This window comes from Acomys russatus, chromosome 11, assembly GCF_903995435.1.
Source record: "Acomys russatus chromosome 11, mAcoRus1.1, whole genome shotgun sequence".
NCBI classification, from domain to species: domain Eukaryota; kingdom Metazoa; phylum Chordata; class Mammalia; order Rodentia; family Muridae; genus Acomys; species Acomys russatus.
In genome coordinates this window covers 22300271-22312666 of record NC_067147.1, presented here as the reverse complement: position 1 = coordinate 22312666, position 12396 = coordinate 22300271, and the positions used below count along the sequence as shown (strand labels likewise).

The 12396-nt window shown below is 39.1% G+C and overlaps 1 protein-coding gene across 1 annotated transcript in view; it reads left to right on the top strand.

Moving 5' to 3' along the window:
* The window catches only part of Col19a1 (collagen type XIX alpha 1 chain), a 326054-nt gene that overhangs the window by 125970 nt on the left and 187688 nt on the right, over window positions 1-12396 (top strand). Inside the window, exon 12 of the mRNA XM_051152999.1 lies at window positions 2446-2499. Coding sequence (XP_051008956.1) covers window positions 2446-2499 — 54 coding nt within the window. The remainder of the gene's footprint in view (window positions 1-2445; window positions 2500-12396) is intronic.

The following is a 12396-nucleotide window of genomic DNA, read 5'->3' as shown; positions in this document are numbered from 1 at the left end:
GAAGCGATCCAGCTGTGCTGTATTTCAGCTTTATAATTGAAAATGTTTTAAAACAAGTGAATTTAATAGGTTTAGAATGCTGGCTTTAAATTGGGGTGCCTGAGTTGAATTAGGAACCTTGGACATATTACTTAAATTCTCTTGTCTTTAGTTTTCCCACAGATAGAATGTTGGTGCTTATTGTACATTTATTATTTTTTTTTTCAGTTAACTGGAGATCAGTTTGAAGCAGTATGCTGCTTCTTTAGCTTTCTGTCATATTGCCTTCTCTTACCCTACAGAGTTAACTTCATCAGATTATCAACTCTATTCACTGCATCATCACTGTCACCCTATTAGCATCACTAACATTACTACCACCATCCTCACCATCATCATCACTACCATCATCCTCACCATCTCCACCACCACCATCATCATCATCACTATCACCATCCTCACCATCTCTATCACCACCACCACTCATCTCACTTTGCCCTTTTTTTCAGCCAGTGCAAAGTTTTCAAACGACCTTGTAAGAACATATACTATTTTTAGGTATATCGTTTATTTTGTTATTCTTTAGGAACAATCATTTTATTTTATTCTCTTTTTGGGTGCTAGAAGCTGAACTCCAGATTTCACATGATTTATTTTAGGCATATGATTTACCAAAGACCTAAATCACTAGCCCCAGAATTAATTCATACTCAGGATTGTGTTTGTTGTCAATTAAATTTTAAATGCTGCTGATGGCACCCATGAAATTCTATTCTTTCTCCTAAGCCACAAATCTCACCATATTTTTATTAACAACTGTTATATGTCTTATAGACAATATTTTCTTATTTTGTAAGTATATAAATTTTTTCTCTGTCAAGTAAACTCTTTTTTAAATTTATTTTTATGTGTATAGATGTTTTGCCTATATGTATGCCTATGCAACACATGCATGCTTGGTACTTTTGGAGACCAGAAGAGAATGTCAGATCCCCTGGAGCTAGAAGTACAGACAGTTTTGAGTCATCATGTGACTACTAGGAACTGAACTGGAGTCCTCTGGAAGAGCAGGCAGCATCCTTAACTGTCCAGTCATCTCATTAGTCCTGTTAATAGGACTCTTGTCATTTTGAATATGCAGTTATTTTTTGAGTCCTTTCGTACACTCCGTTAGCACCACCCCATAGTGCTATACTGGCAACTCCTAAACTTTCTGCCATAATGGAATATTCTCTGTCTACACCATCACAGTTCAATTGAATTTTCTGTCGTGATATAAAATGTGTGGACCTCAAACACTTGAAAATGAGGTCATTCATTGCCTTGGACAATTGAGAAATGATTCTTAAAATCAAGTTTATTCATGTTTTGTGAGTGGTAGGTTGGGAAAACAACAGACATGTGTGGCATTGCACACCTGTGGGAATCAAAGGACAACTCAGGAGTCAATTCTCTCTATCCACTATGTGGGATCAAGAGATTGAGCTCAGGTTCCTGGGCTTAGTTGCAAGTGTCCTTACCCACTGGGCCATCTCATTGGATAGAGAATCAGTTTTCGGCTTTTTAAGATAATAATCCAAACACATGTGGATGTGGCCAGTGGGCACTGAGGCTCTGAAGTAAGTCCTCACCCAATATTGTAGGCTTAAATTCCTCTTTGCATTTCACTCGCTGTGAAAATTAGAGTTGTGCATTTTATTGTTAATGTGTGTGTGTTATTATACTCCAATGATTATTTATAATTCATTCCATTAGATACTAATAATCTTAGATTATTGGACCTACACATACGTATTTCTGTTTCTAAAGTATTTCACTCTTTAATGTACTGTTTCTTAAAAGTGAGTGCTTAATTTAATAATTTGCAAGTAAAAATAATAATGGTCATATAAACAATCTAGAGAGAAGTTCATTCTACTGTTTAGATATTAATAATTTTATAGCATAAAATAAGCATAATCAAATCATGACATGACTTCCGTAGCTGTACTATAGTTCATTCATCTATGTGCAGTAATTTATTGGATTGGGTCCTTGTTCCTGAGTGTGCGGAATGTGTCTCGTAAATGCTCTGCATTTGTTGTAAGGTGCCTTAAGCTTTTCATCTGGTTATGTCCTTAGGATACATTCTTAAAGTACAATCACAGGGCCAGGTGGAAGGAACTGATTTAAGATTCTTGACATATATTGTCAAGTTGCCTTCTGGAAAGTTCTATCTTGCTTATAAAAGAAAAGAAATAATGCTTCTTCGAGTTCTACTCTAATCATTTTTTATGCTGTGTTCCTTTGACCTTTTTTGGTTTTAGGGCTCAGAATTGCTTATTTTTAAATATGTGTTTCTTTCAGGGGATTAACAAATTATTCACTTTGTTATATATATATCCAAACAACATAACTCTCTTGATTTTTCTTAGTAAAGGTTTTGAAGTGCGTTTTTTTTTTATTGTTTAAATTATTTCTTTCTAGGGTGAACCAGGAGCCAAAGGAGACACTGGTCTGGCTGGCCTTAATGGACAAGATGTAAGCCTAATTCTCTTTTTAATAAAGTTCTGTTTATATTTTACTGTTGAAAACATTCTATCTAATGCAACGAGATTTGTCTGCCCTTGGCAAAACCAGCCACAGTCAAACAAAATGAAGGATGAAGGTGGCTTTGACACAGATCATTTTGCAGCAGTGTTTTTAGCTTCATTACACAACTCTCTTAGGTTTCATCTTATGTCTTTACCTGAACAACCTTTTCTTCATCTTTATTTCTTGCTCAATTTTTTTGTTAAGCCTTGCTTTCACTGTCCATTTCTTTCTGCATCTGTTCAGCAGTGACCCGCGTTCTCAGGCGTAGTTCGCAGTCCACATCACCAACGTCCTCCTGTAGGGAAAGCTTGTGGCTGTGGTATTGTATTTATGTGAAGGGGAAGAGTAGGGAGGCTGTGAAATAGGCTGTGTATGCTTCCAGAAAACTATGACCTTTCACCACCCCATACAAGAGTGCTTCAAGCTAAAATATACTACAGCCTTTGACATCTTTGAGTCCAGCTCATATCCCCCCCTTTCCTTGGATAGTTATTCCCTACCCCCACTTCCAGAATGCTACAACAGACCTTAGAATGAAATTTGAACAATAGCCTAATTTTTTGTTTCTTTTGAAATGTACCTCATTCAGATCAGCACAGTTGCCATTTTCTGTTGAGGTGCAGATTGTATGGGGATCTTACAAAATGACAACCCTTTCCTTCGTTTAATATTCTCCTCTGCAACATTCTGTCTAAGTGGTTAAAAGGGTCATATTGCCCACTTTATGAATCAAGAATAATGAAACTCTACCCAAAACTCTCTCTGCTCAGTTCCATACTGCCTAGAAGCCTTTGAAATCCTTGCCATGCTTAGAGATATTGTAAAATGCATCTTGTGTGCAGTAGACTTTCACAGAAGAAAGGAAAGACGAAGACCAGCCTTTGGGGACTGTGGAGAAAGTAAGAGACTTGCTTCCAAAAGAGAAACACCCCAGGAATTACCCCCTGACACATGTTTCTGACATCAGCTTTAGTTCCTTGCTTATTTCTCAGGAATATCCTTTTACATCTTTGCTGTGACCCTCATGCTGGGTGCTCTTCACCTCGCAGTGATTTTCCTATACTGTGTTAGGGACTACAACCAGTGGCTTCCAGCCGAGGAGCCTGGATAAACCCCTATCGCCTTCCCATGCCATCTCAGGGTGCTGATTCATGTGTTTAAACACAGCATCAGGCCTACCTTGGTATCAATGCACTATGGTACCTGGTGCAGTGGTAAAAGATCTGGAGTATAAGCCAAAGTCCATATTTTATCCTATCTGTTCCATTAGCTCAGCAAGTCACTTCTCAGTCTGCTAAGTGATACACACTTAGCATAGCTACCAAAGTTCCTTCTGCTAAAGCACCCTGTAGGTTTATACAAAGTTACCTAAGATTACAGGAATGGAAAACATCATGAGATATAAAGCATTCATTTTGTTTTTGAACCCCTAGCATATGAAAGGCACCATGGAGAAGGCAAATCCAGAACACACTGAGGGTCAGGGTCAGGGTTAGACTGGAGAAAGCAGTGGCTTAGCAGGGTTAGCTTCTTTTCTCACTTCTATGACAAAATGCCTGGCAACAAGCAACTTAAGGAAGGAAGGAAGGAAGGAAGGAAGGAAGGAAGGAACTGGCTCACAGTTTAAGGGTTTAGTCAGATCATTAAAGGGGAGTCACAGCAGGAGGAATGCATTGCATCCCAAAGAGTCAGAAAACAGCAAGAACAGAAAGTCAATGGTCAGCTCTGTTTCTTCATTTCAATCAATCCAGGAAACTCAAGTGTGGATGGTGCCACCATCCACGCTTAGGATGAGTCTCTCACCTCCAATAACCCAAGCTAGCAACTTCCTCACAGGCATCCCCAGAGATGGCTCCTGGGCAGTCTAGAACCTGCCAGGTTGACAAGACTCATCCTTCCTGTAAGTTCCACCTTTTGTTTAAGAAAGAGTCATTTCTAATAGGGTCTCAAAAGGATACAATTTGGTTCTTTGCCAAGTTGTCTGTCCTTTCCACTATACTATCAAGGAAGCACAGCCGTGTTGCACTACCAAGTACTTGCTGAATGCTTGCAGTAAGTTTTCACACGTTGTTTGTTGAGTTTTACTTTGTTGAAACCATCATCACTGCGTTAGATTGTCTAATGTATGAATAACCAAAGCCGCACCTATAACAATGATAAAAGAAGGCTCTAGGGGTACTCTGTAGGTGTCACAGATGTGTGTAACTTGGTACCTGAATAGAGAGAAAACCCAAACATAACCTCTTTATCGTTATTTATGAGAACATTCACTGGTGAGAAATAAAAGTCTCAAAAAAGGAAACACTACAGTATTGCAAACAATAGGAAGGGGATATAGGCTATCCATATGAGACCTGATGGGCTGTGGTCAGACCGTAGGGGAGGAAACTCCCCTCCCCATCAGAGGTCTAGGGGAGGGGAAATAGAGTGGAAGAAGGAGGAAGGGTAGGAACAGGAAGATACAAGCTAGGGGATAACAATTGAGATGTTATATGAATAAATTATAGTTAATTAATTTAAAAAATAACCAAACTCCCTTTGTAGGTGACTTCTGAGATAATGGAGTAAGCCAAAGCTATTGAGAAGTTCCCAAAGACAGCACTGGAGCTGAAATAAATAAGAAATATTTTTCACAAAGTTTAATAAAACTGAAACTTGATGATTTGGAAATGTCCCTCATGGTGTCAAAAGGCAAAGAGACTGGGTTTTTAGATTTGATCGATTTGATCAGTATACCTAGACATTTGAACATCTGGGTAAATGTTCTGGCAACCAAGAACAAGTCCCAAACTTGAATAAGGCCAGACCTGTGGAGAATGTACTTCTGGGAGGATCCTGCAGGAATCAAGCAAAGCTCCACTAGGAATGGCTCTATTCCTTTCACACCTTAATTCCTTAATACTAAGGAGCATGCCTCCACGCATGAAAAAGCACATTAATTTGTTTTCTTGGTTACTTAGGTGATACGTAGATGACATTGTTTTTCCTCATTGATTTTCCCAAAGATATTGAGGAGTTGTGACCAGGAAATATGAGCAAGTAATGAAAGCTTGCTTTCTTCTCTAGTCTCGTTAGCTGTGAAGAATCAAATGCTTTGGCCATTGAAATGTTGTTTTCAGAAACCAGTTTTATTAGAAATGTGGAATTTAGTCTTCTGCTAGCTTTTTAGGTTAGCTTGATCAGGGCACTATCGCAAGTTATTTTCAGAAGCAAAAAAAAAAAGTAATTTGAAGAAGTTAATCAATTTTATTCTAAAAATAGTAAAGTCATATTTAATCCTGAATGCATGCATGACAGCAAGGTCTCATTTCCCCACTAAATCATGCCAGACATCATTGCCTGTTCTTTAGTGCTGAACACCTGATTGTAACCCAAAGCAAGTCAGTGCTTGTGACTATTCAGGGGAATGTAGGGTATTTTAATGATTTTACTCTCCCGAATATTCAGTTAAAATGCAAGTGAATACAAATTCAGTATACCAGCCTACCATCTTCTAAGCTACTTTCTTTTTTTTTTTTTAAGTAATTTATTCAGATTACCTCTCAGTTGTTATCCCTCACTTGTATCTCCCTGTTCCGCTATCCCTCCCTCTTTCATCCTATTCCCCTCTGCTAGGTCTGTGACAAAAGGGGACCTCCTCCTCCATCATATGATCACAGCCTATCAGGTCCCATCCTGTTAGCCTGATTACCCTTCCTCTGAGTGCCAGCAGGCCTCCCCACCAAGGGAAAGTGGTCAAATAGGGGGCACCAGAGTTCATGTCAGAGTCATAATAAAGGCTATATACAGCAAGTTGGTAGCCAACATCAAGTTAAATGGAGAGAAACTCAAGGAAATTCCTCTAAGCTACTCTCTACATTACAGTGAATTGTAATGATTTAATATGTCCGCTAAATGAATTCAAACAGCTCTGTTTTGAGTGGTTTCATTGATGTATATTAGATTTAGCTTGATGTGATGTATTGTATAATACTTTTTTCCATGCCAACTTTTCCACAAAATAGCTAGCCTACTTAGTTCAGGAGTGAGTGCACCATAGTCTATTCTTTCTCAGCCGGATTTGTGGGATTTAGGACGAAACCATTCTCTGCCATGTAGGACTGTCTTTATGTATATGTATTTGCATACATGCATGCAATAACAATTAATTTTAAAAAACGTCCATGACTTTGAAGGAGAGCAAGGAAATGTGTGTGGGAGGGTTTAGAGGAAGGAAAATACAGGAATAAATATTATAATTATATCATAATCTCTAAAAAAGGAAAAGAAAAGCAGAACATGTAGTTTCCTCGAGGTCCTCAAATAATATTAAATAGCCTCTATTCATTGGGACTACAAAAAGTCTGCTTATGTATGTGCACATGCATGCACACATGTGAGTGTGTGTGTATGTGTGTGTGTGTGGCTGTTGCCAATGTGAGAATACAAAATTAGACCAGTAGATAGGACAAGGAATTATTTAATAGCCTAAATTTTTAAATAAATGATATTTTGTGCCATCTGATTTTTGAAGATGCTATTATCACATGCACAGTAGATTTTTCTGCATTCTGTTTGATTTTTGTTGCAACGTGCCCCAGCTCTTACTCTGCCTTTATAGAAAACTCTCCATCAACTCTCCAAACAACTGCCATGCTTCATGGAATTCTAATCTTTATATTACTGAAAGTGGGCCTCTTCTGGACAGGTCTAAATCTGGTGCTTCTGTATAGCCTCTGAACTACGTATACAGGACTGCCTCCCTTTCTCAGCAAGGGTCCCCTCTCTACCTGACCCCTAGAAACTCTAAGGAGCCATGCATGTAGCCAGCAAGGCGACTACAAGGCCAGCCCTTTTCTGGATAAGAAACCTGTTCAGCATGCACCTGGGGATTCCTGGAGATACCCACCCTGTGCTAATAAGATATCTAGGTGTCTTGGCTTTCAGTGACCTTTGACTTTTTCTGGAGTTCTTCCCCCACCCATAGGATAATTAAGTACTATGTTCTCCTTCTTGTGATAGGGACTCCCACCCCTGCTGCTACATGTAAATGAGGTACTGTATCACTGCATGTAAATTAAGTATCTTAGCACCTCTAGCCCTAGTGAATCAGATACATTCACCCTCGAAATCCCTCCCACTGCTCAAGGTCTATAAATGGCTTTGATTCATGAGGCAAACTCTTTCTCCCCCTTGCACCATTCCTCCACCATGACCCTCTGAGCCTCATTATTTATTCTGGGGGAGAATTGTCACTGGATACCCAAAACTTGACTGTCAGTCAGGCAGCTATGGCGGAGCTTCCTTGGCAGCAGCTGAAGCCATCTCCATTGCAGCAAGCTTGGTACTAACTGCCAGTGGTGAAATACCACAGGCCCTGTGTCTCACCAGACCTGCCTTCTGCCCATTTCCTCTGCCGTGCTTAGCAGGGCAGCTTCACAAAGGACTATAATACTTTTGTTATCATCACAAGCTTGTGGGACTCTTGAGTCCCACAGTGTCATTCTAAAAGAGCTAATTGTAACACCCAGTGGAAAACTCAATTTCCAACACCCCAGGGGAGACAGGAAACCTTGTCTAGTACATGGGTCTCGCTCTGAGCCCTCTAAGCCAACCCTGAGTGGGAAATGGGACCTTTGATCTTGAGGTCCATCTGTTTGCATCTGGAAGCAAGCAGTGCCTGGACTGGAAGCTAGTCCACCACTGGACAATGAATAGCAACAAAATCCTTAATAATAGATACCCATCTATGTCTTAAGTTTAGAATTTGTTTCATTGGGTGTTCTATGCTTTTTAACTTAAAGTTTTTATATATTTAAAATAAAACTTTTCTCGGTGAATACTGTATTTGCATCATTTCTACTCCTTCTTTTCCTGCCTCTAACTTCTCCCATGATATCTTCCCCCACCACTCCCTCTGAAGTTTATGGCCACGTCTATATTCTTTCTTTACAAATACATACACAAACACTAAACACAGACACATGACCTACTGAGCCCATTTTACGACCTTCTTATGTACATGTGTTTAGAGCTGGCCACCTTTTTTTTTTTTTTTTTTTTTTTTGGATTGGATAACTTATCAGTGGTCACATCCCTAGGGGGAGAAAATGGATTATTCCTCTCTTCCAGCCATTGATTGCCCATAGCTCTTCAGAGATGGGGGCCTTGCGAAATTTCCCTTATCTGCACTGGCATGTCAACAGGTATTGTCATTATGCCGGCATTGTTTAGGTGACCATATTGTTGAGGTCTCGTGGTTGCGGCACTCTCTTCTACGTAGAAGGCACCGTGCAGCTGTTTAAGGCTAACAGTCACATTTCTAAATTTATCTTATGCTTTTGTAGCGTGTCTTTTTCCTCCGCTGGCATTCAATAACGTCGATAACAGCAACAGCATGGCAGGAGGAGAAAATCTGTACTTGCAAAAAGCATTACCAGGCTGCTTTTCAGAACTTATTACAAAGCCATAGCCCTAACATCAGGGTACTTTGTCACAGGGGGCATAAGTTTCATGGGTCTACTTTCATGGCTGCAGCTGTAGGAGCTTGATGAATACAGCACTTCTCAATTGCATTTTATTCTCTATGACTTAAAGCATGGTTGTTACATATCTGTCAACCTGAGTGTGAAACACAACAAAAAGCACTATTAGTTACCCTGTACTTGCCCTAAAAATAACAACCTATGTTAAGTGCCAGCCATCTACTAACTGCTTTTACCATTATGATTTTGAGCATCTCTTCAAAATCACTACTGCTTATACCTTTTTTTTTTTAATGCAGGTGCTCTAAACTACCTAAGATTATGCAATAAACATGACTTTTCTCCTGGCTCCCAAATGCCATATTGGAAAGTGTTGAGCATATCCAATAGATTTAGACCTCCCTGGGAAATATGCTCTTCAGCCAGCTGTCCACTTCTGAGAAAGGCCTCAGTAGCCACAATGAGTTGTTGTTGCTGTATTTTCTTCTTCTTGGCCACAGGCAAATGAACCCCTAAAAGTTAGTGACTCGGCTACCATTACATCTTTATTTTAGTAGTTACAACCAAGGATGATATCAGATTAGATATCATGTATTTAAAACAATATATGGGTATAATAAAAATGAATTATAGTTATAATTTCAGTGAACCCAGAAGTAAGCATCACAACTGAGAATCACCTTTCCCTGGGATCTGTCTGGTTTGTTCTCCTATCCCATCTCCTTATGCTAGATTTCATCATTTGTCTAAACATATGTTTACTTCTTTTGTGATTCAGAGTTCTCTAGAGCTGTGTTTCTCAACCTGTGGGTCATGATGCCTTTGGCAAACCTCTGTCTCCAAGAATATTTACATTATGATTCATAACAATAACAAAATAACAGTTATGAGGTAGCAATGAAAACAATTTTATGACTGGGGGGGGTCATCACAATGTGAGAAATGGCACTGAAGGATTACAGCATTGGGAAGTTTGAGAAACACTTCTCTAGAGTAACAAAACATAGAATATATACACACGCAAATATATAACATTTATTAGAATGACTTACCTAGCTGTAGTCCAGCTAATCCAACAATGGCTGCCTATGAAGAGAAGGTCCAAAATCCAGTAATCAGTCCATGAGGCTGGGTGTCTTAGGTGGTCTTCAATATATGCTGGAATCTCAAAGAAGTGGGCTCTGATGCCAGTGAAGGAATTTACGTGCTAGCAAGGAAAAGATCAAGCAGGCAATGAGCAAGGCTTCCTTTCTTCATGTCCTTTTTATACCCTTCTAGCCGAAGACGTGACCTAGATTAGAGCTGAACCTTCCTACCTCAAATGATCTGGATTAAACATCTGTCTTACCACCTCAAAGAGCTAGAGTAGAAGTGAATCTTCCCACTCCAAATAAAAGTCCCTCACAGATGTGCCCAGCCATTTTGGGGTTTGGTTATTTCCAGATGTAGTCATGTTGACAACAAAAGAATCGTCACACACTTCTCTTCCATGTTAAAACATTATATTTTAATTCATATATTTATAAGGACTATGTAGTCTGACATGCTTGTCAGTGTTAACAATTCTCTTGAATATGTCTCAGGTGTTTCTGTTTTATTCCATCTCTTGTTTTATATTTGCCTTCGCATATACAGTTATGTGTGGATAAGAAGAGGCAACTTCTTTCTAGTAAATTTCTCAGTTTAGCAACTGGTAAAACCTTCTAGCCAATAACTTAATCAAAGAATAAATTAAACTTGACACCCCCCACTCCTAATCCTTCAGCCTCCCAGTGTGCTGACTTTGATCTCATCTCTTCATGGCCAAAGATAACACCCTCTCCCAGCCATTGTGTTGTCTGGCTTTAAACATTTTCATTATCTTTTATCTGCTTTCACCCTTGTTGCCTAAAATCTATGTTCCGTGATATAGTGAAAGTCATATCATGCCATTTGCCTGCTAATAAAGTGGCCTCCAATTAATGAAAAAAAAATCTTTCACATATCTACATGCTTTGACCTCTCACTGACCTTGACTTAAGATCCTATTTCTTCTCTAGATGCTAATATATGATGCTACTTTAGAGACTTTTGTACTTGCTGTTTACATCATCCTTACACTTTCCTGTTGTGGGTAATTTAGACTCAAGGCCTAATAAGTGTTTATTATTATCTCTCTAATTCATTATTATGGCAATATGTTCTAGCCCCTCTAACAATCAGTTAAATCACAGACACTTGTTATGTTTTAAAATAGCCTGGGTTCACATGGGATGGGGCAGCTATTAATCCTCTAAACTGCCTCCCATATTGAGGCAGATATTCCATACCTTGCCCCAATCCCAAGCCATCTGCTTCTAATAATTTCTATCGAGCTATCTCCCATCCATAACACCAAATACTTGCTAATGTTCCTTGTCTGGGCTGAATCACCTACCCATGCCATCCATGTGCTTCCTCTCCACCTACCCATAGTGAGGCCTTCCTTCTCCTCTTCTTTCATCTCATCTCCTTTTTCCTTCTCTTCTGGTCTCTCTTCCAAAAACCCGGGAAACTTAGCCATGCCTATCCCATTTTCCCTGGCCAAGAGTGTTGGCTTCTTATTGGTCAAAAAGGAATAAGTTCTTAGTCAAGGTTACAAACATTTTGGAGTATGCGAGACTGCTCATTTGGACAGCAACAAGACCAACCTCCAACAATCTCCACTAGAACCCATGTGTGACTGCGACCTTCTAAAACAGCAGTCACCTGTACACAGAGTTTGTTTCTAACCATCCCACCTGAGGTAGCTCTCTCCATCACTCAGCTCATTGCAGTTACATCTATTGACATCCTTATTGTCCATCTTATAAATTGTAAAAATCTTAACTTTAGGGAAAATATTTCCTGCATTTATTATTATTATTATTATTATTATTATTATTATTATTATTATCATCATCATCATCATCATCATCATCATCATCATCATCATTATCATTACTATTATTATTGGCAAGGAAGAATTTTTATTCAAAACAACTGTATCAGGGAATTGCAATAACGGAGAGAGAGGGCCAGACTCATCTCCAGATAAAGAAGAACATGATTTGAGTTGTAGACAACCACATAAAGGAGGCAGTGTGGAAAAATTACTAAAAGGAAACATCAAGAATGGCACAGTTCTGGTCTAAAAGAATTCTTTTTAAAGACAGCCAAAAACTAGATGTCAAAGGGAGGAGATGAAGAACAGATTCTGTTAATCTGGAGATTTGCTGCAGAAAAACCACTTCCATCATTACGAGCCAAATTTAAAGTAAGCTTTATTAAATACTGATCGAGAGATGGACTTTGGTCAGGACCCCTCCCCGGAATTTTCTAGCTGGAAATGGCCATAAGCCACATGTTGCAGGGGTTTATA